This window comes from Dreissena polymorpha, chromosome 1 (genome assembly GCF_020536995.1).
Source record: "Dreissena polymorpha isolate Duluth1 chromosome 1, UMN_Dpol_1.0, whole genome shotgun sequence".
Lineage (NCBI taxonomy): Eukaryota > Metazoa > Mollusca > Bivalvia > Myida > Dreissenidae > Dreissena > Dreissena polymorpha.
In genome coordinates, this window is record NC_068355.1 from 121,652,889 (window position 1) to 121,680,428 (window position 27,540).

A 27,540-nucleotide genomic window follows, 5' to 3' on the forward strand; every position below is an offset into this window, starting at 1 on the left:
AGCTGTCTAAACATGGAGGTTGGCCGAAGCGTTTATCTACAGAGGTTTTGATCGTACGTAATAGCCCCTTTGGATCGAATTAACCAACCAGAATTCGCCATCAAAGGTTACTGCATTTGACAGTTTATCATTCTTTGTTGTTCGATCGTTTGTTGATTGTAGAATGACGATGGAAAACATGGGTGAACTAACCGATCAACAAATTGACAATTCGTCCACAACTCCGATCAGTTCTAGTCAGAGCGTGAGCGAGAAGGAGTTCACGGTTACACCTAAGCAGGAGTTCGTGGATCCTAATAGTGTTGATAGTGCTAGTGTTAGTCCAGGTGTTGGCGAGTCATCACCTAGTGGAGAGTTACCCAGTTCGGAATTATCTAGTGGGGAGCTTGAGTCCCCAGCTATAACGCGTGCGGACCTCGTCTCAGTGATACCGGTGAGCATGATTGACACACACGAGTTCAGATCTCAGATGGGGGAGATACAGTACCAGACACTCAACGGAAGGATGAGTCCTGGATATTCAACTAACTATGCTACACTTACACCTCTGCAACCTCTACCGCCTATCTCAACAGTGTCGGACAAGTTTTTGCAGAATTCAGCAAACAATTTTCAGTTGATAAACAATATGAATGGATTACAAGGAATGGAAAACATTATGACATTAAACAATTACAACAGTTACGAAAAGATGATGACACCTGTTTCAATACCGATTTCAATGATGGGACAAATGAACGGGTACAATCAGACAATAAGCTACACTTATAATGTTGGTCAGAATGGATTGCCGTCACCTAAACAAGATATGAAGCCAATTCTTTCTCCTGTTCATTCATCATCCTATGATCCATATCAATTTCAACAGAATGTTTCAGTGCCGTCCCGCATGCATTCACCTATGAAGATAAAGCAGTGCGATTCTCCTATTCCTATGATGCAGGGTTCAAACGGCCTCCACCTCAGTCCAGGAATGGAAAGCACATCACCACATAGCATGCATAGTGGAAGCCCACAACATCAGGGTATGGATCAGAATGGCAAGGAAGTTGAGGAAATTAACACAAAAGAACTGGCACAAAGAATCAGCAGTGAACTTAAGAGATACAGTATACCACAGGCAGTGTTTGCCCAGCGTGTGTTGTGTCGCAGCCAAGGAACCCTAAGTGACTTGCTGCGAAACCCAAAGCCTTGGAGTAAGCTGAAGTCTGGTCGTGAAACATTCAGACGAATGTGGAAATGGTTGCAGGAGCCAGAATTCCAGCGTATGTCTGCCTTGCGGTTGGCAGGTAATCAAGGTCATACATCAAGTTTCTACCTTCTTTCTTTGTTTTTATTTTATAACTTTTTGAATAACAACTTTCAAAAATAAGTGATTATAACTTATTATGTAATATAATAGTTTGGTAATGTTATTGTGTAAATTTTACTTTTTGAGAGAAATATACATGGCATGCAATAAATAATTTTTCTGTTAACTTACTTAGTATTTGTTACATTTAAATTTATATCAGGTTACATCTGTGAATGTCTGAAGCCATGTACTAAATTTTATAAAAATTGTATTAGTTTACTTTACTCTTCTTTCTTTAGTCTATGTAGAAAACTGTAGCGAGAAATCTGTGTGACAGTACTTTGGTTAAATTAATCTCTTTGTAGTTTTCTTAGATTGAATACTTGATACTTGACAAGTAAATAGTTAATACAATGTACATAAACAGGATTAATTATTTATAGTTAGAATTATAGACACAATAAAAGCTCTTGTGTTGCCAGTCTGAACAGGTACAGAATACAGGACTTAATAGGGTTTTTAACCTAGTCATAAAATACAAAGGAGATTATATTTAATAATTCAATGTGAGAATTAAAAAGCAAGTGTTTTTTTGCAAATCCATGAGGCTTTTTGATTTCAATTTCCAATGTTTACTTGTCAAATATGAATTTGTTGACCGTCTATACTGAAATAAACCCATCTAACTTAGCATTCCCATACTAAATTTGTATAGTGATTTTTATAAAGATTTAAGCTAAAAACCTCGAATATTCACTATTTACTGTTTTTATCTAACAAAAACAAGTAAGTTTACAACTACTAAAAATCCTAATGAAGCATTTAACCATGTGTAATCAACATTTGTTTCATGTTCTGTTGGTTAACAGCCATAATGACCAATTTGTTGTTATTACAGCATGTTTACAACCCCAAGAGAATGAGGGCCCAGGTGAGGACTACAACCCATACAGTATGTGAATTGTTGCATTGTCTTCTTACTAGGACACTTGATATCTGCTTGTTATATCAGCAGTAGTTGTAGCATTTTCTACTACCTATTGCTCATAAGGAATGATTTACAGTTTGCTAAATGCAGATTTTTATAGTATTATGCTTTGATTGATCCATACTTCAATATATTGAGCAAGTGGAACTATAACTGTTTTTTTAAATTATAATTTAAAGGTTAATGTTAACATTTGTGACATGGTTAATTTTGATACTTGTTTGTTTGTTAACCTTATAGTACTACAAACTAAAGATGGTATTTCTCATTATAAAATTATGTTATCACAGGTGCAAATACGTTGAAACAAGATCTGATATCAAGTTGTACATTTAAAACATTACTTACAGTTTGTGTATGTTTAACCAGGTTGTAGTGTTCTGTTTTTGAAGTCTTAATTTTCAAGGTGTGGAAGTCAAATCAGTAACCTGTATTTGCTTAATGTATTAACACTGTCTTTAAACTAACATTCTGCACAGGTACATGAATGTTTCAAATACTAACAGTTGTTAGAAATAAGTCTACACTGTATGTAATGTAGTTATTTCCTCTTAGAACAAGAAGTTAGCAGCCCAAGTTATAAAGTTTAATAATGTGGAAACATCAAGGACCCAAGGCAACTCATTCTAATAAGTTTTTTTTTAAACCCTGTTCACTAACATATAGCTGGTATTCTGAGATACTGGCAGGTTTTGACAGTTTGTACAAGCTGTGGCCTGATTATTCGCTTGTTTTCATGGGGAACAAACGCCAAGAACATATCCTCACTCAGTAATATTTTCTAAACATTCACCTTCAATCTACTGCGGTACATGTAGTTATAGTGAAAGGTTGGGAAGAAAGCAGATATTTAAAATAAGTTTCATGCACCATTATGTTTGCCGTGGAAAGATATTCTGTTGTTTAGTTTTCAATTCATTCACAGTAGAATTTTATATAGAGCTGTATTTTTTTATTGATCTCTTTCACACATTGTAATCACAAAGTCATAGTCTTTATTGAAACAATGAGAATTTTTTGTTTTTACCACAAAGAAGCTTTTATTTGAGTGTAAATGACATATTCACATGACCATTCATATCCATCAACACAAAGCCATTCTCATTCTGTGTGTTGTGTAAAATGTATTGGGGGAAATCTGACAAACAAACGTGATCGTGATCAGGAAGACTGCTGGAAAAAATGTGTCAGATGTCTCTGGCTTGTTACCATGGCAACCATTTCTGTTTCAATAACAGTCGCATGAACATTGTTGGGGGTGTTTATTGTGCCTGGCATTGGTGTTGGACATATCTCATTTGATGTGTGTAGAATTTGCAATTGAACATAATGTGGAAGATTTGTTGAATGATTTAAATTTGCATGTGTATAATGTATAAGATAAATGTAATACCACACATGAACACCTTCCATTGTTGATGTATTAAAGAAAATTATTGTCATCTGATTTGTTTGATTAAACTGGAGACTTTGTATTGGGTATAAATGTCATGACATATTTGAATAATTGCTTCCACCAACATTAGGCTTTATAATTTTTGCCCTGGGGTATTTTTTTCACAATTTTAATTACCCAATTTAATTAGCCAGCACACAATTAAAACATATGTATAAACAAATAGTTCTCATGTAAAGATGTTATCACTCAAAGCTAAGTCACTCTAAACCTTTGATCTTCTCCTTAGCGAGTGTTTTTGTCAAGCTGTCGACAAGGTGCTTTTGAGTTCTTGTGTTAACATTTTATGGGCCATTTTCTTGTGGAAATTTTTCTTATATATTGTCAACTGCTTTGACTGTATACGAACATTACACCTTTTCATAAAAGGACAAGAAAATAATTTGAAGCTAGCTTTATGGTTGTCAGTAACTATGGTTAATCATTGGAGTGCATTCATAAACCCATTTACTCCTTTGTACTGCTTTTGTTAAAAGAGTTTGATATAACATAGACATGCCCAGACTTCACCAGTCAGAGTACATAAATATTTTGAATAGCTTTAAAAGAACTGATCTGGCGATGGTTTTGAACAAAAACATATCATTTGGTATGGAACAAAGGTTTTAAGACATTCAAGACAAACTTGGGGTTAAAGATGAGTGTTGGTTATCGTAAAGTATGCGTAAATTATATTTATTGTGTGTTTTGGTTACATGACGCATTAATATTTTGCAAGAGTTTGAAGTAGAATTTTGTTAAGATTTACATTAATAATTTATTTATACGTTAAAAGAGTTTCTTGACAAAAAGGTATTCAAAATCTAGTTGCATTTACTACTCAAAGTAATTGAAATCATAATGTATATACAAATGTTTGCAATGTGGTACAAGTAGTTAGTGACTTTACTTATTTGTTTAACCCTTTTGTTCTTTTAAACACACATGTACCGGTATTGTTGCTTGTTTTCTAACCCATTACACTTTTTTATTCGAATTTTAGTTGCTTTTCTTTATTTTGCAATTTGTAATAATTTTGAGTTATAAAAGAAACTTGAATGAAGTTGAGTCCAAATTCGGAAGAATTGAATAAACTCTGATCCAGTATTTCCCAATATTGTACTATTAAATCGTGCCAAATTTGATAACGCCGGAGTGTTTGGAGAAATTGGCAATATTTAGATGCTGTAATGAAGTTTTTAGCATGCTTAGCAATTATTCTTTGAGCATACTCAGTGTTCTTGCATGTCAAGTATTTATCTTAATTTGCATTCAACCACTAATAACTAACCCAGCAATAAATTTAATGAATTGAATTTTGCAGTATTCTTGCATAGAAATATGAAAGAAATGTTATGAATCATGCAAATGAAAGAAATAAAGTTCATGAACGTGTTTTGTAAAATATTGTAAAAGTAAAAAACAATTTTGTATAAAGAACATTATTTTCTTATTAAAACCTTTATTTCATATGCCATAACACATGAAAGTAAGCAATTGAAATCTATCAAATTCATACCAAAACTTTATTTCAAGAACTCTTTTATCGGTGATGAATTTTAGATGGCTGGAACAATGATGCTGGGTCTTATTCAAACGATGTTCAAGTTAAATATGAGCCCGTTGAAGTGAAATATGAAATAGACAGCCCGGGCCCCGACAGTCCCACAGCCTCAATCATCTCCAATGGATCAACCAGATGTAAGAACATGTTTTTATTTTCATTTTAGTTTGTATTATCTTTTGTTGCTCCAATTTCTCTTGTTTTATTTTCTGTTTGTATGGCTTAATTTTCTTTCTGTTTTTTTGTATGTATGGCTTAATGCTCTGTCTGTGTATTACTGTGCCCCCACCCATCCACACTTTCACTAAGTTCTCCTTTTGGGTGCTGCTTACAGTCTTATAAGGTCAATTATGATCCTGTTGTTGTTGTGTTGTGTTTGTGGTTTATTTTTGAAGAAAAAAACTACTTTGCCTTGCTTTTGTTTTTATGTTGTACATGACTTGTACCTTATGATGGAAACAATTACTACAATTTGTCAAAAACTAGTAACAAGCATTTGTTCGGACCAATTTGTCCATTGTTACAAGAAGGATCAATTCATATCCCCCCTTTTAATAAGCTGAGTGTGTACAGTTGTATGTATGGTATGTTGATTTTGGAAGATATGATTGTTGTAAATATTTTTAATCTGCATGCAAAAAGTATTTATTTTTGTTCATTTATTATTCTTTATTTATGGAAAATACTCAAATGGCTTTAATAAAACCAAAAATATGATCATCAAAATCAGTATTTGTTTCTTTGGTGTTGTCTCTGAGGTATTGGAAGTTCTCTTTTGCATTATTTGAAATGTAAAGCTTTTGAACTAAAAGCCTTTGGTACAGATTTTTTCATGAAAAGTACATCAGCTTCATTCATCTTACTATTACAGTAAGGGATAATTTCTTTTGATATGATCCTCGTGCTTCTGTTCGGATTTCTCCATAATCTGACGGGAGAACAGCGATCTGTCACTTGGCCTTTGTTTAAGCATTATTAAACGTAAAGCAAACCATGCCAACTGCCATTTTATCAGTGCGATCTGGCTGATGAAAATTTGTTATAATCTTCTCAAAGTTTTAAGCCTATAACCATATGTTGATATGAGAAATATTGCAATATTGTTGACTGCATAGGTTTGTCGCTAGGCAAAAGCCAGAGATTTAAGCCTTCCTAGTAGCATTCAGCCTGGTGCGAGAAGGCTTGATCGAACGTGTCCCTTCCGTTGTCATTAAGTGTATGTTATGGCCTGAAGTAGATAGTGGTTCGTCCCACTGTTTGTGAGAGGTATTCCCTACTGGGTGGCTATCTGTGTAATGTGTGGATAACTGTATATTAGAAACATCGCACTACTGATTAGACATGTTTTGCTGATAAAATTAAAACTTCTTCCAAACAAAACCTTCAATACTGTAAGATAATATGCTACCCCTCTAGATAGGCTGTTGGAAATTAAACCAAAAAATTCTTACTTCATAATAAATTATCACTGAAAGATAAAAGATATTAAACATATGCTTTCTGTTCAAGAGGAATTTATAGCTGTACGGATTTGTTTGATTAAAAGCACTTTTTTTCTGAACCAAACTTCAAGAGACAGTGAATATGCCACATTTAGTTAATTTGTGCATGATTAATGTCCGGACTTTGGTATAAAGGTTTTCCCTTACCAAATAAAGCTTTATCACAACCATACTACAAAAACAACAACTGTGCAATAATTCTGATATGCTAGTCAATGTTTGCATAGTAAGTCAGGGTAGTGTTGTGAGGTTAAAACATACTCTGGTACTTGTCTAACACCCTGCAAGATTTGCAGGCTGGCACTAATTGTTGGTTGCTACTAGCAACCCTGGTTATACTGGGAGCCTGGTCATGTTTACCAGGTGTAATTAAAGACCCAGGAAACCAAAGGAAGTTGATTATAAGCTTTCAAAGACCATTCCTGTCGAGGGTTCCATAGTGATTGTGTGCCAGATTAAATGCTAACCATGAGTAACATTGAAGATAAAGCAGTTGTGATTGAAAAAGGCTTTTTATGTGTAGCAACTGCCTAGGAAATACAGGAAATTGATTTTCTTTTTATTTGTCCCATAATTAGTAGAGTATTAATAAAAAAATATTGCAAAAAAGTGTGCGCATGAGTTTCTTCTATATTAAAACCCCTGTTTTTTTGGCGAGGAAAAATTCATTTAAATACACAATTTGAATTTCATGTTAAGAAAACTTAATTTACTGTGCATTAACATGAATAGTTTTTATTGTTGCTTGAATTTGATGGGTCTTTCTGTCATGTTTACTCACTAAAAAAAATAAAACTATTCTGCTCAATTAATTTAACTACATAATTGACAAAATAGAAGCCTTAGCTGGATCTTATTTAATGGTTTGATTGCCAGTGATAATCACAATGTGATCTTACCATGTGACTGAGTGGAGCAGATCAGTACACCTTTGATGTTTCTTTTTGATGACAGACATCTAAAGAAATAAGATGTTAAAAGTTCAAGCAGGTTTTTAAATGCCCAAAATATGTTTGTCTACACCCATCAGTTTGTTTACTTTTACCACAACTTCCTTGTTGTAAGCAAGCCTGTGACACGTTTTACGATCATGTTTTGCAAATTTCCCAATACATCTATTAAGTTGCATCACTCCCCAGTTCCATCAGATTGTCATATTTGCCTTGTTGTTACTGAATTGACTTCTGAGACGTTGTTCAACTGTTCATTCACAATTATTGAATTTACAAATCTTTTGAGACCAATTTAATCATGATCACGTTTATTGCTATATTGATTATGGGGTTCCAATAGTCCAAGTGTTTTGAATGTGTTTGTCAATATATTTGTCAATACGATTGATTTGGTGACCCATTTCGTCTTGAAGAAGTATTACAAACCAATACTACAAACACAGGATATAACTTTGAACTGGGTTTTCCCCACACTCATTGATTTTAGATATACATTCACAAATCTGATTGATCAATCAAATATAATACTATTGAACAGTCTGGTATTGTTGTAAATTAATCTGGTCATGTGTAGTCTATTAGGAAAAAGAGGAGATAGTAACTGTTGTTTAATCATTAAAACCATGGTTTTGGATTATAGCGTTTACAATAATTGTTTATCTAAATGAATTAAAAAAGTAAAACATCAAAGTGTGTTTGTAAAGATTTAAAGACCTTGCATTCTTAACAAGCCCTTCATTTGATGATGAAGAGTCATTGGAAATGTGAACTGTTAATGTGGCTCTAACAAACATAAAACCCTATTCAACCTCATCTGCTACTTGGAAAGCTGGGATTATACCTCTGGGTAACACATGTTCCGGTTTGAATTCCAACCTGTGTAAATTTATGTTTCATAAAATATTCATTTATAACTGCGTTACCTTCTGCCTAGAGCATGCAGTGTTCCCAAGTTGTGTTGGTTTAAGTTCAGCCCTCTATTTACATCCGACTAATGGTAACAGAATGAGAACAAAGGAAGATTGCCAATATAACAATGAAAAGATATTGAATGCGTCTTACAATATTATTATCAAGTTTTATGTTAGTTAAACAAAGTCATGGTCTTTATAATTTGTACGTAGTTTTTGAAATTACAGTGTCATTATTTTTGTTGCAGAATTTTTGTTAACTCTGAAGAAATTACGTTAACTGGTGCGTGTATACATAAAGCTTTCCCCATGGCCTGGTATTTGAATTTAAAATTGTTAAAACTTTGTAAAGGCAATCATTGTAAAGCTTTTTGTGCTCTGTGAAAAGGCAACGCTAAGTTGTAAATCCGCTTCATATTTAATCATTATGTTGAAATGTTAAGAATAGAACCAGCTCATTATTGGTCGTACAAAATACTTGAATAGTTAGCATTGGTCAATTTTCATCCATTTATGTGCATACTGCTATAAAATTTGGTTGATGAGTACACTACATGATCCATTTATTTATGAAAATAAAACTTTTTGAATGATAACAGAGAAGTGGTTTATTCTTTTCATGTATAATTTTGCATAGGTACTTCTCCTGATTGATATCATTATTTGTGTGCAAGCCATTGTAAAAATCATGATAATGTTGACTGAAGTTAATAGCAAACTTTTGTCGACAGTTAGGCTTGTTTATGGTTACTAAGTGGTCTTGTGCCACCACTATTCTTTGTTGTCATCACAGCTTTGATATCCACTTTCATCGACAAATAAACTGGCCTTCCATTCAATGCAATCAGCCAATTATGACGCTAGTCAGAAAGGGATGGCTTGTTTACTTGTAGATGGATGCTTTTCAGTAATGACATCTCAATAATGACTGGAAAAAGAGACAAATGATTAAACTAGAGTTGATGTTGAGATTTTCATACTGGTAATATGTGTCATGTAGAGATCTGATTGTCATCATTTGTTACCAGCTAATTTACATGGTCAGTCGCTGTGGTAATTTATGAATAGGCCAGTTGGGCTGACAGTTAATTGTTAAGCATAAGTTCTGGCCCATTCTTTGTTCTAGTGTGAACTGTCAGCATCTGTTGGTCACAGGGTCTTGTTATTAAGTTGGCAGTTCTGCAACCCAGGAAACTGTTGACAGAGTTCTCTGATGTGACTGTGTATGCTAAGTCCTTGACATTACTGACTGATTTAAGGGTAGAACATGAAACTGTTGTTTATGATTCAGAATAAGTAAGTACATGCAACAGTTTACACTCAATCTCTTGACATTAACATGTACATGAAGTTGCAACATCTGCTGTGGCAATATGCTCTTTAGCTACCATTTGGATCTTTATGTTAAAGACTGAACAATTGTTATTGAAAATATTATATGCAAGTCCAAAACCATTGCAAGTGTGTATGTCTATGTGGAATGCCTCCTCTATTTTAGGTGTTGTATTTGAATGGCATGTCCTCAACCTGCCTACTGTTAATGTAAATAAATCTTAAAAACATTTTAGTAGTGGTAATAACTCCTTGAGTGGCGCCTATCAAAAGTTTATCTAACATTTATCATAAAGTCAATGTTTGCAATTTCAAGATTTGACAAAATGGAAACACACATTGCAATCTGTTGTAGAATTTGTTCAAATACAGATGTATTCTGACCAAATGGTGAATTTGTCCACATGTTTCATTCTTTTGATGGCGCCTTGATGTATTTTGTTGTTCTACTTTTGTACATGACTGTTTTGTTATTCTTTATTAGATCTAGTTTTAATGTCACTGTGAGAGTTTGTTTCTTGTTGTTTGTTTCAATAAATATTTCTTAAAATGTAACTGCTGTACTATAAAAGCAAGATAATAATGGCTGATGGTTTAGAATTTTTTCTTTAAAAAAAAATTTTTTTTTTTAAAACACTGATACTGTTGAAAATGTGTCACATGACAGGAAACAAACACTGTTAAAGGTTGTCTATGTAAATGGTTCATTATATAGCTCAGATGCTGCTATGTACAAATGTATATATGTATGTATTTTCACAACATCAAGTATTTATTTTTAAGTTCAGCTTCTATTGTTTTTGTTTTATTTGCATACAATTCTAATGTAATTGTTGTGTTTATTATTTCAGTTATGGGGTAAGACCACTTATATGCCTGCTCAACGTTTATTTTGCATTAAAAACAAAGGAGGAATATTTGTAAATTGGAAATCAAAAGTTTATGCTGTAAGTTTTATTGTCAGAATTGTTACATTTTTTTCTGACTTTGTTTGTAATTCCTTCTTTGTATTTATTCAAAGGTATCAATTTGGTTAAGGCCGATGTATACCCTGCATCAATTTATTTATAACAATGTTACTAACACAAACCCTCTGCAAGCTGAGGTATTTTTATCTCGGTAGAGATTTAAATACATATAAGGGTGTTACATTTTTGTGCGGAAACCATTTTTCGTGATGAAAAATGGATAATTGTGTTTATTTATTTTAATTGATTCATACATTTGGTGGAGTGTCATGGAATTAGAACTAAAACTAAATGTTTTGACTTTTTTGGTTAAGTTGAATTGTTTTGTACTAATGTATGATAGAATGTTGTAAGCAAAAAAGCTTTGTTGAAGCTGCATTTTGTTTTCTTGTTTTTACTAAAATGGGATTGGGTTTATTTACTAGATAGTTAAAACATTTTTTTTGTAACAATTTTTTCACTTAAAATCTTGGTTATAAAGATCTGTTTCTTTTACTAACAAAATGTTTACCAAAATACTGTTGGCTGACTGTGCTTTCATATTCTAAAGAAAAATTACAACACATGTTTTGGTTCTATCCCTTAGCAGTCCACCAAAACGAATATTTATGTCATGACATATTAAATAAAATGTTTTTTTACAGATTGGTTTATTTAAAGATGTGACATTGGAACTTTGACCTCATATGAAAGCACATTGGCCACTACCCACACTATTGTAGTTGTTGTATTATATATTGTTCATTATTCTATCTTTATCAATTTTCGAAAAAAAATCTGTAATCTCCACAAAAAATGTTGAAATTATGTTCCTAAATTCTGGCATATTGTATAGCTACAGTTAATTAATATTGTTTCAGATGGTTAAAACTGAATGCAAATTGAATCTTTAAAACATGATTTGAATTTATTAATCAATTCTTTCTATTTAATTGATTATTGTGTTTGTGAAAACCATGAGAGCATGATTTAATATTTTGAGACTTGCAAAATTGAATTATTATACACAAAATTTAAACTGTGGCATGTTCTTACATGTATGTTATTCTATTATGCAGACCATTTTCTATACACTGTATTCACCTGAATAGAAACAGCTATACCCTTTTATACAGAATCAAACATTCAAGGATTTTATAAAGTGACTATATAAACTTCAAATTAAGTAAGGGTTTTATAATGTGTGCACACATTAAACAACCAGGGTGCTTCAATGGCTATTTTCTTCTTGAAGTAAACCCTATGAAGTATATGACTTATTACTTTCATAAGATTTATTTATAGATTTTATTGTTCTTAACAATTTTGAAAGAGCATTTAACCACATGTTCTTGTTTTAAAGTCAAATTTCAACAAAAGAAAAAAAAAACAAGATAGAAAAGTTGTCATGTCCCTTTTCCTTATTTCTAGCAGTGATGGTTTGTCACGCAGAAACGGGTGAAATTCTCTGTCGGATAGGTATAAAATGCATCAGCATATTTGAGCATACCCGGACCTGGACAAATGTTTAAACGGTGCATATTAGAAACATAACCATAGGCCTGTTTATGCAGCCATATTCAAAATAACAAATTTACTGCCTGATCGTGCTCATTAAGCAGGGAGATTGTGGAATGTAACATGTCACGCTTGCTAATTGATTGAAAAGAATTTGGGATTGCAAATACAAGGGTATATTCCGTGTACATTATAGTTTTGCATGAGGGGTTATGCTGTATCATGTATGTAGAAGATTAACTCGGCTGTCTACCCTTATAAGTAAACTGGACAAGTCAGGTCATGTTCTAGGTTTGTTTTGTAAACATTATCGTATCAAATTTTGGTACATAACTCCTGGATTTGTAGGCCATTTGAAGTGCACGAACATGCTATCTCTGATGTCGAAATTAAATTAAACTTTACTCTATTACTGCGTGCAATTGGTAATTTGAACTTCATTCTAAACCTTAAAAGGTAGATTAAAATTCTTAATAATGCTTGCTAATGCAAATGCAAGAGAGACTACATGTTATAACAGATCAGTATTTTATTCTAGATTGAAGAGACATCGTCACACACTTGACAATTATGAATAAAAATGTACTAGAATCATAATTGATAACAACTTAATACCAGCAGTTTATATCCTGGTATGCATGCATGTCTCACAAAGGTTTTGGGTTTGCAATTTACATGAAAGCATGCGATGTATATCCACAGTGTCTTATTATATATTTAATCATTTTATTTTGTGTTTGTATGAAAAAGTCATGTTTACCTTTTTATATGACCAATATAATTATAAAATGTTTTGCCTTTATGCTATTAACTTAAGAAATTGACGATGGTGGTCCTTGTGAGCAAATTTTTAAGGTAAGATCCCCTTATTGTCCTTCTCCTTGAAACTTTAATATCAGGTACATAATAATGCATAAAGACCAAACTTTCTTTGAAGCTTACACAAGATTGCTTGAGTTTTGAAGGCTGTGCAGAAAAATGTTTGTTTTCTCATTCAAATGTGTTTTCTCAAATTCTGTATATCACACTTCAAAAGGCAATTATTTTATCATTCTCAGAAGGAATTTCTTCTCCCTTACTGGGATTTGTGTTCTTCTATGAAGAAAAACAATTTCAGTCAAAAATGTTTCAATTCACAGTGCCTCGAATGAAAGAATGTTTAAAGTAAAAAAAAGCATCCTGCAAAATTCATACATGTAGATATTAAAAACAAACCACTGGTACAAAGTATAAGTTTAAATACAAGTTTGGAATGTTTGAACAGGGAGTTTTTAAAATGTAAACAAATGTATATTCTCATATTTCATTGCCATCTCAATTCCAAAAATAGGTTTAAATCAACACTGTTTTTCTTTTATTATTATTATTATATAATTTGTTTACATACAGAGTTACTGATTTCCTTGGCAACTTATTATTATTTTCTGATAGACGTAAGCTCTGTTGGTCTGCCGTAGGACAATGATTGTTATCGGGCATTCACTAAAGGTTTGAGAAAATGCAACGAAATTGTTAATTGGCCGAGGTGTAATGATTGTTGAAATCTGACTTCAGTAAAATTTATAATTTACCTTAAGATATTGGTTTACATTTGCACCTCTCTATTTTCCCTTAAAGCTCTTTTACAAAAAGTTATTGAAGATTATACTTCAAACAAAAAAAATACCAAAAAGAGTAAGGCTGCGCCCTAAAATCCTTTTATGTGACTATGTATCTATGTAATTTTGTATTAATTTCTGTTGTTTTTTTCAAGCAGCAGTGTTCATGGTACCACAGTGCTTTTGCCAATGCACACAACAAAAACGTTCAGGCCTGAGTGTCAACAGTCAACAAGTTGTTTATTACTTTTCAATTACAATTTGACCTTAAGGCAGTTAAATGATCAGATGTAAAATTGAAAATTGTGTCCACTGTTCTCCTATCATAGGTTTAATTACCTTATTGAATTTGCCAGTGGTCACGAATGCAATTCTTTTCTAAAAGCGCTCGGTCAGCCATGACTGTTAAATAATATATGGATCAAAGGACAGAGGAACACTAAAATATTGTTATTGAGACCTTAACAATTACTACAAAGTAATAAGGTAAGATTGCTCAACAATGTAAACATGCCCTAACAGTGGCTTAAATATTTTATGGTTTTCCAACTGAAATTACATTCAAGGGGTGGGTGTTAAGATGGGCACACACTATCTGTCAGGCCCCTGGTGTTGTGTGAGAGAAACAGGGTTTATATGGGGAGGACTGTTGTCCCCTTTGTTTGCTCACACTTACTTCAGTCACTGAACGCCAGCTGCCTGAGGCTCAAACGCCACCTGCCCCCATGTGCTGAACAGCAACCAAATTTGGGGAAATATTTGTGTGTGAAATTAATGATGTTTTCCAACAATCTTTGTCATTGAAGAAACACATAAAATAGTTCAAATCTGATTCTTATTATTTCTTCTTTGATCAGGTATTTTGCTTTTAACATATTTGTTATCAGTAGCTTTAAAGTTTTCTGTTCGTATATTATTGCCCCTTAACACAAATGATTCAGCATATTCATTCGACCACTCAACAATTTAGTGCAAGAAACACAAATAAATTGCTTCAAATAATGCGTTAGTGTCATTAACATGTTAAAATTTGATTAAAAGGTAGAGTTGTAAATTATTCATTGACTAGAGCACAGGTTAAAGTTATTAACAATACTTGTTTCTGTAAATATAATCTCAAGTTTTATAAATTAAATAAAAACAATATGAACTAGGACATACTTTTTATGCCATTATTAAGCCAAATAATAGGATCAAACATTACAACAATTTTGCAATTTCCGGTCAAAGTTTCGTTATTATTATAGTCCAGAGATGGTCAGCTCACTTTTCAGTTGTACAATATTTTAATAGCTGGTAGCAGTACATAAATCTGTTCCTCTTGGAAAGTAACTGTTATCACATTAATAAATGTAGTACAACAATGACAGGTGCACAAATGGGATCTGAAGAGAATCTGTTTGGTAATGTGGATCTGTTACCTGTACAGTGTCAGTTTATCACATGCAATCCTCGCCCTTCTCCCAACACCTGTTTCATTAGCAAGCCCTACCTGGAATTACAGACATGAATAATTCAGTGGCAGCTTCCCTGTTTCCCAGGCTATAATGGGCTCCAATACCATAAATTGTAGTTATATTACAGACTTGGCTGGTTATTGCCAACATCATGGAACATTGAGTGTCATTTGCATCTTGTTATTTGTGAATCCACTTAAGTTTGAAACCCAAGTTTTTATCTTTGTTTTATTATGTTATCTAAAATGGGGGTCCTTGTTACTGCAACTGGTTCTTTGTTGTAGGGATTGTGTGTTGTTGTTTTTTTTGTAATAATGTGGTAACCCTTTAGACGGAAGAATGAGAAATATTACTTTTTTTATTTAGTTGGGAGCAATATTTCTCTGGCTTTAATGCAAACTGACTTCAATAAAGATTTATCTGTTTCAACCAAATTATGGTTTTTGTCAAATTTAATTTCTTTTGGCTTTCGGCAAAAGTATGTCTTGTCAGTATTTTGCCTGCAGTGCATTTGAAAAAAATGTTTTGCAGCAATAAACATGACTTTAATCTTGCCAGTGAAAATAAATCAAAATGTGTTTGTAATATCTGGAATTAGATGGTAATGTGAAATTAGTCATTTAAATGGGAGAGCTTTGATCTTTGTTACTAGGGTGATGAACTTGTGAAGCTCTCAAAACCAAAACTTTCAATGGACTTGTACTTTTAATATTAATATTAAATTAAGAAAATGGTTTATGGGTTCATTTTTATTAAATTAAGACAATGGACTAAATTCATTGTTTTAGCATCATTCTAAAAAACAATGGATTGCTTTTATCGGTTATTTATGTGTATCAAGCTTCAAAATATAAAGTCTGAAAATAGTCGGGGAAATACTGAATATGACTGCTTCCTTTGTCTGCATTGAACTAAAATAAAAGTGGCCATTAATAATTCATGGAATAATTTACTAAAAATCAGTTCGACTTTATAAAGGTGAATAGCATGGCCTTAGGGGAAAGCAAGTTTCCCATACACCAGTCAAGGTTTGAACAGTATACATCCCCCACCCCACACTTGCACTTTCTGAGGCTTTGTTACTGAGCCACTGAAGGAGAAAATTATTGTGATATGATCATACTTGTCGTGTGCCACTATTCAAGCGTGTTTCTAGCCCATATAATGGCATTCATTTCTAAAAGGTTGTGAGCTCAGTGGTGCAAGTCTTTGCCTTGAAACTCCCCCTTTGTAGTCTGAAATCTTAAATGGGTTGTGGTTTTGGGGACCTCTTGCTCTTGATACTTGCCATCTGTGGCCAAGGTGTCAAACTGATGTGCTTGACTCATTATATTCTTTAAAATTACATGTTCATGACATTATGGAATATACTTTCATTATAAACAAATTTTAAGCTAAATATTATCAATATTAAGGATGATATTTTCTGTGTATGTATTTTACAATTTAATTATTTTTTCCCAAAATGTTTCCGCAGCTGTAGGTGGTTATCTCTTTCCTTTAACCCACATAACTCCGTTGTCAACAGAATCTTATACTTCAGTGTTGATGGCCATTCTGACAAGAACAAGTGAATTTTACAACTTGAAGATGATAATGTAAACTCTTAACAAAAAAAATAAATGGCACTCTGCCCTCAGTTGTATGCAAGACCCAAGTTTTTATGCTGTGTCACTGCATGTATCATGCCCATTATCACAAGCTTTCATATACCTTTATTGAAAATTTGGGGCACTCTTCTATAGGTTCAGTTGTCTTCTTTTATATTTAAATTTCCACGTAAGATGAGTAAGAATGTAATTAACCTGACAGAGTGATTTGTTTGCTTTCATTTTAACTTTTTATAGCTTTCAAACAACAAAAGTCAAGTGCTTTCCGAAGGGGTTGAAGTCTAGGAGAAAACTTTCCTCTTTTGAGGGAATTTTTATGGTGTCCAGTGCGTAAACTTTGGGCACCACTGCATTTAGATAAACATTACAAGCTATACTAACCGTAATCCTCAAATGAACATGATCTTAGGGAGCGAAAGAAGGGCTTATATTGGTTACAAATTAGCAGAAATAAATAGCCCTAAAGATTAAGTCCGCACTTAATGATATCTCTTAAAAGATTACGCCATGTTCATGTGCTATCCAACTTTGCCACTGAGGGGTGTCTGATGCTTGACATTATGTTAGCAACCAACCTCATCCATCCTTACAGACAACTTCACAATAATGTTTGGGGAAATTCATGCTGTCAAAAAATTATCCAAAACTTGGCATCTTTATAATGCGAATGGAAGAAAAATGTCTCGTGCGTTCATTTGAATGGATTGTGAATAAATTCTAACATTAATGTGTTAAACCTCTGGCATTTTTCCTGCTTCTGTCTGAGCTACCAGACATAGAATTCTAAGAAACATTTTGGTTTAAACAATGCCAGCTACACCATTGCGCCTCTGCTAATAACAAACCTTCCTTTGGTTAGCCATATTCGGCTGTAAATAAACTAATTTATGGGCTGTCTATGACCAGTCCTGCCCTTAAAGCTTTGCAGAATTAATAGAATTTGTTCCATGTTACAGACTACATAAAGCCAAACAAGTCATGTGAAACAAAACTCAAATGGATTTTTCCTGTTTTCACCTTGTTGTCTTGAGGTTTCACAATTAATAAGTGATTTGTCAGCATCAAGTGTTTTGTTTGTGATGGCTGTTTCTGATAACTTGGACATAAATTCTCTTGGCTGTTTTGCGCTTTTAAGACCTGTCAAAAGCAGGGTTTTCTGTCCCAGAGAGTAATCGGAGACTTTCTGATGTCTCAAGTTCATTTCTATGCAGCAAGAGAAAATCATGCTGTTGTTTGGTATTTATGAACTTCTCATTACTAAATCCAGACTGCCAGAGAAATAAACTGTTAAAATTGTATTGGACCTGCTTTGGCTGATTCTTGGGACAAGTTCCTTTTGAAGATCTGGCGGCTTAAAGAAGCAGGGTCTTTGAGAACAACTGACAGAATAATTTTATGTTCTTACGTGCGATTAATTTGATTGGGAAAGTATTGATTTTTCTAGCTGAAGCAAATAGAACCGCTCTCGAATCCAACATAAAGCATCTTACTGGATAGCTGCAATTTATAAAACAATTTCTCTTCTTCAAGTGCACAAGAAACTCACCATCTTTTTATAAAAATGGCCGTGTTGGGAAATTAAAGATATGGGTTACTCTAATTGAAGTTGAAGAACTTGATGTATGATAATTTTGTTCAGTGTTTGGAGAAGATATTTGCAGCCTTTTAGTTCTATTACGTTTTGTCTTGTAAAGGATGTGCTAATGCTAGTTTTCTTGACTTTTTTAGAGTTTCTTTGTAGAATGACATTAAATGTTAACTTTGAGTAAGTGATAAATTGTTGTAACAAACGCTGAAAGTACTATTTCATGAATCCTTCTGTCCAAGAATCTATTACAGTCTATTATACATTTTACAAAATTGTATAGCTTGACATGGGAATACAATACCAGCAGTAATGAATTAACCTATGATAGTTGTTTGTTTTGCACTGGCAGGAGGCCTATTATTCCATTCAAAGCATAGAAACCACATAAAATATAATACTCTTTACACATGAGTGTCCCTTGATGGAAAGAACCGAGGATAAAAGCCCGGTAATGACCAGGCTAGTTAGGGTTATTGCGGTAAAAACACAAGTATCACATCCCGAAAATGGAATATGTAAATACATCATCCTGTTCTGAGCTTTCCAGTTAGGAGTTCCACTCATCTGAATTCTAGTTTAGTTTTTTGCTTGGAAATACATGTCTTTCTTTTTAGAAACTAAAGTGCTTTAATTTCGGACAATTTAAATCTTGTGTCGTAAAATAGATTGACCGTAAATGTCCAATTGGTCAAGCATGTTATGTAATAACATTATGTATTTTATTGTTCAGTTTTGAAAAGGTATTCAAATGGTTGACACTGTGTCTTAAAATAGAAGGCTTTGAAATACACATTTGACTTACAAAAACATTTTCTTAGAAGGACTGATATAATTTTGTTTTATATATTTTCTTTATCCCTTTGAGCTAATCCCTAAAATTCTCAGTCATAATAAACATCATTTGGTTTACAAGGCTTAAAAAGCTTAAAATTAGCCCTGGCAATATTGCCATGTCATAGGTTTTGAATTGAAGTTTGTTACTTGCCTCAATATCATTTACATCATTTATATACGTCAAGTGCTAGGCAATATTGTGCCAACCTCCATAGTTGCCTAGCAACGATGGGAGGCTTTAAGTAAATGTGTCATACATCGCTAAGCAGAACGGTGAAACCTGAACAGGCAGTGGGTATAAACAGAAGCTAAATTATTGTATCATAAATACAGGCTGTAATTCTATCTGATGTCAAGCAAGATTGGACAATTGCTTCCTGAAATGTTTTTGGAACAAAAATGCGATGATTGGTCATTTGAGATTAAATGATAGCGGAGAAGCTTGTAAAAACAGTAGTCAGGGGAAAACATGGCAGAGAATGGGCGAACTCTGTTAATGGGTCTGCAATGTTAAGTGTTTAATAAGAAATATGCCAATTAAGGCTTTCAGTTTTTCTTGTCAGTATATGTAATATTTTCTGTTAATTAGAAAAGTAACTTGTAAATGCCACTCTGGTGGAGAAAATAACAATATCATATTATATATAACTTTGTATGGTTGTTTTTATAAATGGGAAGTCTGTTTTTCATATTTATTTTTTCTTAAATGCAGGTTTAAGTACAATAAGAAATAAACTGTAACTGTAAAATGTTGCAACAGATGTCATATACAGATTTAGTTTCCAGAATGGTAATAACTTAATGGTTGGTATGAACTTATTCCAATATATAGGATGTCTAACATTTTGTTGATAAAGAATGACTCAATTTCAAGTAACTAATATATCTACATTTTTAATTTAAAAATGAGGAAACTTTTCAAATATTTTTTCAGTTCCTATTTTATATGAAAATACCAGGCTGGAAGGCAATTTTTTAGGCATATCACTATGGAGTTTAGATAAACTTAATTCAATGTTGAATAGCTAATAAAAGCTACTATTTCCATGGTTACATAGACATTTAAATCTGTGGTAACTGACTTTTGACTACCTTAATATGACTAATCCACGAACCAGGTGGCAAGGGGAAAATTTATTCAGGCTGTTTGACACTCCAGTCTTATCTTGGATTTGTACTATATTTGGATTTAAAATTGTGCATGGAGATTTTAGGCCTTTTTGTTTTAATTTACCTTATCACTGGGACGAATTGAATGCTGTTGAGAAATTTAAGTGATATTGACAATGTACATTTTGTAAACATGAATATGAGTTTGTTTGTTTCTTTGCCAGCTCTGAAATGGATTTGACTTCTACCCTTGTATATATCATTTGGCGTCATACAGTAGATTTTTTTGTATGTGTTTATTTGCATGTTGCTTTATTCCAGCATACTAACAATGTTTGTGTTTGGGAATGCCTAGAAATAATTATGTATTTGATTTCAATAAACTTAATTTATGTATATTATGTCCTTGATTTGTACAATGCATAGGTATAAAGATACAATTTTAAAATGCAGTTTACTACAGTATTTTTTACAAATTAATTTAACTTAATAAAAGTAATAAATAACAAATGTGTGATTTTACTTATAGCGGTCAAGCGAAAAGAGTCGGAGATTTCTACACAACAGGAGAACCGGGGCCCAAAAAAGCCAAGACTTGTGTTTACTGACATTCAGAGGCGAACCCTCCACGCGATTTTTAAGGAAACAAAAAGGCCTTCAAAAGAAATGCAAGCTACCATTGCCCAGCAGCTGGGTTTGGAAGTGACAACAGTTGCGAACTTTTTCATGAACGCGCGGCGTCGATCTGTAGATAAGTGGCGTGATGACAATGGAAATGACAACAGGGACAGTGCGCCGACTGGCATGCCGAAAAGTTGACATCCTTAACAGACCAGTCATGAATATTTCTTTTTGAAATGTTTTTAATGAAAGAAAACACAATAACAAACACATTGTAGAATATTTCTGTTGTATTGTGTAGCGTATACTGCAACATGAATGATCTGCTCTGTATAAGTGAAAATAACCAGTGTGTTCGTGACTAAACAAAGCTTCGACGTTATCCAAGAAAAGCTGCCAGTCAGCTTGAAAACATGGTCAGGGTTTTACATGTGCGTGTTCATAGAGTTCTGGTAGACAATGGATTCTGAATTCCCATTTCATAGATGTTTCAACTGACTTAAAAACACTTATCTCGTGCTATTTTGTGTCAAGAACTCAATGAATAAAGGCAGGCGACGGTCATTAATAGCTTGAAGATCTTTGCAATAAGGCACAAGTTTTCAGTCCAAATTGCGTTGGAGTAATTGATGAAATGTTGCGTACATATTACCAAATCATTTCATTCATTGGGGTGTCACTTTACATAATATTTGTGTACTTTATTTCTCATGATCTGTATTTATTGATTAATGTACATGTGGTGTATATATATTTATGTTTTATTTATATAACATTCCTTAAATTTACTGATGTTATATAGTGGAAATTTTATTTAGGTAATGGTGTTTTAGAGTGACTCATGCACTCTAAGCTCAATAAGGTAGCAGAATTAGTCATGGACTTATTTATTTCTTTATGTTAATTTTCCCTGATTAACTGTTTGTTTGTTTTCTCTAACTTACAAAATCATTTATACTGATGAACCCATTTACTTTGTTCATTTTAAAACAAAATCCAAAATCTGCATTGTGCTGGGCAATAGATCTGAAATCCTTCTTCTCTCTTGCAATGTTTTAAAGGGATCTTTTCACGGATTGGTAAATTGACAAAATTGAAAAAAGTTGTTTCAGATTCGCACATTTTCGGTTTAGTTATGATATTTGTGAGGAAACAGTATTACTGAACATTTGCCATGGTCTAATATAGCCATTATATGCATCTTTTGACGATTTAAAAACCTAAAAATTATAAAGCGTTGCAACGCGAAACGATTTAATAATTTGGAGAGTTCTGTTATTGTCGTTAAAATTTGTGAAACTACGAAGATTGCTTATATACCGCATAAAATACGCATCTCATGTATGATTGGCAGGATAGCTCAGTTGGCTAATGCGCTTTTACTTCAGGATTCCGGGGGTCACTGGTTCGAGCCCTGCCGTGGGCTACTTTTTTTCCTTTTTAAAACTTTATTTTTGATTTTTTACTAGAGCTTTTAAAATTTAATGTTTACATTTATCAAAATAAAGCATTTAATGATAAACTTCAAAACATGACAAAATCTGTGAAAAGGTCCCTTTAATCTCATTCGAATCAGGCCATGCTTCACATTTGTCATAACATTTCAACCTTTTAGTGTCTGCAAAATCCAAAGTTCCCTCTATAAATGCACTGCTTGCGAAATCCAAGATATATTCTGGAAAAATCTTTTGTTGTTGTGCCATTTTTTCACTTATTATCTTTGATGCATTCCATGACAAACACAATGCATTCCATTTGGAGTTTTCGGCAAAATGAAAGTTCAGTTCAGTACGGAAAAAAACGAATGTTTGTTTTGTTCCTTTTTTGCCCCAGGTCTTACAAATTGCATAATTTACAATAAGAAATCCAATTGCAAAAAAATTGTTTATATGTATATGTGCATATGGAAGCAATTATTATTTTTTAACACAATATCTTATTATGTTATTGTAATGTGTGAATCTTTCAGAGGGATGTTTCAAAAGCAAAACTATTTTGAAATTTCAATATATGTGAACAAAACTAAGATGAATACAATTGAAACATGCAAATACTTGGAAAAGCACTACAACTTTACATGGACAGTTTTGTAAATTTCAAAGCTGCATTTTTATCTGAAAGACTAGTATTAATGTGAAAAGTATTAAAATCTGTCTCACATTATCTCTTGTGACAGAAACCATTGAAAGTAAAGCATTAATATGTTATAAAACGTATCACTTAGTTAATAAAAATGAATGATTCAGGCAATATTAACAGATCAGACAACAATTTAATCTCGTTCCATTTCTGAAAATTGAACAATTCACATACAAACTTACATTCCAGTTTGGCATGAATTTATCAACCAATCAGGAGCAAGGTTGCAACAATTATATAAAGGCTTCGAAGCACGGTGCAATATGAGGCAATATATCATAGGTGGCCACTGATTAATTTTTATAATATTATGTATCGACTGAAAGTATGTTGTTGTTTATCATATGTTGTTGTTGTTGTTTCTATAGTTAAGAAATCTTCATGACAAGCATATTTCGTACACACCTTCATTTTTATGATGATTTTGTTTTTTATTGAGCATACACACGCAAGCAGGTAAATTGTAAATAATTGCGACAGATTTTTATATGACGTCTCTATAACTTTAATGTTGTGATAACTGTGTTGTATTCATCATTCATCCATTTTTTGTATTTTATGTATTTAGTAGGTATGTTTTTCTCATAGTTAAGGATAGTGAGTTCTATTACCAGTAGTGGCTTTTTGAAGTTTGATAGAATAAGACAGAAATTGTGGTTTTCATTTTGTTAGTAATGCTCTAGATATTGACCTGTGTGCATTTTTAGAATGGAAAAAACTGTATAAGTGCTTGATTGTGATATGTAAAATATGAAGCTAATAATCACTGTTTAATTTTCAAAACAAAATAAGTTGTAAAAGTTTTATCTCCTGCAATATTTCTAACTGAATTTAAATGATTCTCATGTTTATTTTTTTCAAGTGGTAATGTAACACAGTGAACAAATTAATGTTATCATTTTGTGTGATCTGAATGAACAAGCTCTTTGAGAGAATTTAAATTATTTATGTGACAATGATTGTCATTGATTATTGACGGTCGTTGAAATTGTTTATGTTTAGTTGGTGTTGATTTATCAATTTAGCGTTGTGAGTAATTTTTTAACTTGTGCTTTTATTTTCAATTAATGTATGAACTTGTTTATATGTATATCATCATGAGGCATATCATTTTTGTTGGGTGGTTAGAATCTCTATAGACTGTGCTTTTTATGTTGTGAAATCCATTTTTTTATTTCAATGAACAAAAGCTTGTTCTCTCCAATTTTGTGAAAGTTGAACTTATACTTTTCAAGTATGGCAGACAAATTATGGCAAGTGTGTGTTTATAAATCTGGCCCCGTGTTCACAAAACAATTTTGCAATCAAAATCGATTTTAACTGACATCGATTTTCTTTTTTGCCTATCAACTACAATGGAAATCCATTTTCAATGACGAGCAAAATCGATTTTCAATTGCAAAAAATGTTTTGTGAACACGGGGCCTGGTTACAAATCGTTTTGGTATCCCAACTTATGGTTCCAAATTGTGCAAATCATTCTTCTTAGGAACTAGTAATTTGGAAAAGGCAAACGATTATTGTATGAAAAAACTGTAGGACAGTGTACTGTTTATAACTTCATTTCACGCATTATTATGTCGTGCCTCGACATGTGGATTACATGTCCACGTGTAAATGTGCAAAAATCCCCTATCCGTTCTGCCTGCAATAAACACCTTACATTGTTATTTATTTTCCACTTTTAATGCATAATATAATTTCTACAGTTTTTGGTACTTAATTAACCACTCTATTTACAGGTTTCATAAATTTAAATTAACCCAGCTTTAAATAAAAGCATAAATATTTTTGAGTGTGAGTTTTGATTGGTTCCTGTATTTAAACCTTTCTATTGATTGTTTTTCTCATTATCAGATCTGGTATTGCCTGCCTTCTTTACATGGCATAGTACAGAACACAGTTTGATTATTTGTTTTTCGCTTAAAAAAATAGTAAGTATTAACAAATTATTCTGAGCAGTTAATTATTTTCTGTGTTTGATTCTCCAAAAAGAAATCTCACCTTTATTTAATTCACACAGAACTTGAAATGTACCAATAATGTATTGTTCTTCTTTCGTTGCAAACCATATCAATGTAGAAGAAGTATTTGATGCTGTATAGTTTTATGTTATTATTTAAATGTTTAGTGTTTGAATGGCACTTGTTTATGTATTCTGCGTTACATGTAATTTATTTAATTTATTTATTTTGTCCATGCATCTGGGCTCACTTGCATCAGTGATATGATGAAAACACAATCACCTTTTGTCGTCTAGTGACGGAGCATTTTATTTATATTCTGCAGTATTTTATGTTGTTGCTTTGGAACCTTTATTTGAAAAACTTCTGAATAAATAATTTTTTTAGTGTTTATTATGTAATTGTTTATGAATATGTTAATACTTTGGTTGATTTTCTGAGCTGTCTCTTCAAGTAATGCATTTTGGTTTAAAAACTAAATCACACTATGAAATTGGGACCACTTTGGCAAAGTATTATTTAATCATTGATATGTTTAAGTGTTTAATGGCCTAAGTGTGATTGCCGCTGGACCATAACTTGGACATTCTTCCTGCTAAGTAAGAGATACTGGCTTTACTGCAGCAGCCGTCACAGTGTGTCACTAGTCAACTTGCAAGTGTGCAGACAACTTGTCTTGATGGATGTTTTCCTGGGCTGTGTTGCTCTCATGCTCTGTTCAACGCTCACAGTTGTTTGCATTCCGGGCCCATGATTGGTGTCCAGTGTGTAGACCTCACCGTGTTTCAGGGTCCTATATATCCTTTTGCAACATAGTCAATCACAAACAAATGTCATGTGTCTCAAATTGAGAGGTCAGCTTGCATTTTTACGACTCTCACATTCCGTCCGTTGTTTGACATTTCATTTGCTAGTCTGTGTCATATGTTCCACTACATAAATAATAAATTTACCTTGTCCAGTATTTTTATTAGATAACCATTTGCATTGGATCTTTTTTCATGTACTTTCAAAAACAATTTGCAAATTGAATACCATTCAGTTATATTTTTTTAATTGATTAATTTGAGTGAAAATATCTAGTGATATTGTCATTAGTCTAGATTTCCTAGTTGAATTAAAAAAAAACACTGTTTGAACTAAAGTTACTATATGATTGTTGCAATCTATATTGAGTGTAAGTATCAATCTATATTGAGTGTAAGTATCAATCTATATTGAGTGTAAGTATCTGTTAATGGAACCAATCATGGGCAGGTTTGCATGCTTTTCATCTTGTAAGAATGTCCGTTTCTTGTGCAATATTTTAAGTTATATTTCATGTTGTCATGTTTTGACAAAGGTATGGAAGGGAGTAAAGGATAGCTTGTGTGGACATTTAACTGAGCTTTAGAAATGACCATTACATCACATTACAATTTTCTTAAAACTTCATAAAGGAATTAATGACAATATGTAATTTGCATTTAAAGGTTTTAAAAAAGTCATTAGAAATTCATGTATTTCTACATCTCAATACATTTCTCCTGTTTTGTTGATATACCACTGTTAATTTATCTAGATAAAAAGCATGTTTGTTAGTGTGGGTGTGTTTGTGATTGTACATTTTAAAGGCAATTTTATGGGGACAATTCTGTAGAAACTAGATTTCTATGTGTGCTGTCACTTTGGGTGTGTGTTTAACACAATCTTTAGAATATAACGTAGATCTTGTTGAAGGGTAATAATACATTAATTCATATTAATCATTGCTTTGATTCATACAATGTTATTGAATAATCGGCAACAAGCCAGTATTTTTTCTGGCCAATTGTAATTAAATCAGTTCTAGTACTATTGTATAATGATATGACTGTTAAAAATATACATGTATTCGTGTCAACATTGAGGTCATCTATGATGTCTCAAAATGTTCAGTTGTTCTGGCAACCATTCCGTGTCAATTGTATATGTTGTGGTAGTGATAGATATGCAACGGTTATTTTTTACTTTGTATGCCTGAATAGTTCTCTTCGTTTTGCTGATCTGTATTGCTCTAGAACACTGGCGTGGAAACGGGAGATTTTCTCAGTTCCTTTTTTTATCTTCTATAGATCACTTCTATAATGTTTGTCTTATCCATTAACATTGACTTAGTATTCATGTATGTGTACAATAAACTATCTTGATATTGAA

At 32.7% G+C, this 27,540-nt stretch overlaps 1 protein-coding gene across 5 annotated transcripts; it reads left to right on the forward strand.

The window, feature by feature from the left end:
• Positions 1-27,540, forward strand: LOC127847332 (hepatocyte nuclear factor 6-like). 5 transcript variants are annotated; one of them, XM_052379161.1, is made up of 5 exons: positions 1-1,298; positions 2,193-2,246; positions 5,281-5,418; positions 12,361-12,405; positions 21,171-27,540. In XM_052379161.1, the coding sequence occupies exons 1-5, from the start codon at positions 164-166 to the stop codon at positions 21,458-21,460; spliced, it is 1,662 nt and encodes a 553-aa protein (XP_052235121.1). In that variant the 5' UTR covers positions 1-163; the 3' UTR covers positions 21,461-27,540. The 5 variants fall into 5 exon arrangements, with proteins under 5 accessions (XP_052235121.1, XP_052235131.1, XP_052235140.1 ...); XM_052379171.1 differs by having other exon boundaries at positions 1-1,289; XM_052379180.1 differs by lacking the exon at positions 12,361-12,405.

Excerpts from the sequence above, each read along its gene's own strand:
- LOC127847332 (XM_052379161.1), top strand. The coding sequence starts at position 164 with ATGACGATGGAAAACATGGGTGAACTAACCGATCAACAAATTGACAAT. Across the intron at positions 2,247-5,280 it reads TGAGGACTACAACCCATACA|ATGGCTGGAACAATGATGCT; the intron begins GTATGTGAATTG and ends GATGAATTTTAG. Across the intron at positions 5,419-12,360 it reads CTCCAATGGATCAACCAGAT|TGATGGTTTGTCACGCAGAA; the intron begins GTAAGAACATGT and ends TATTTCTAGCAG.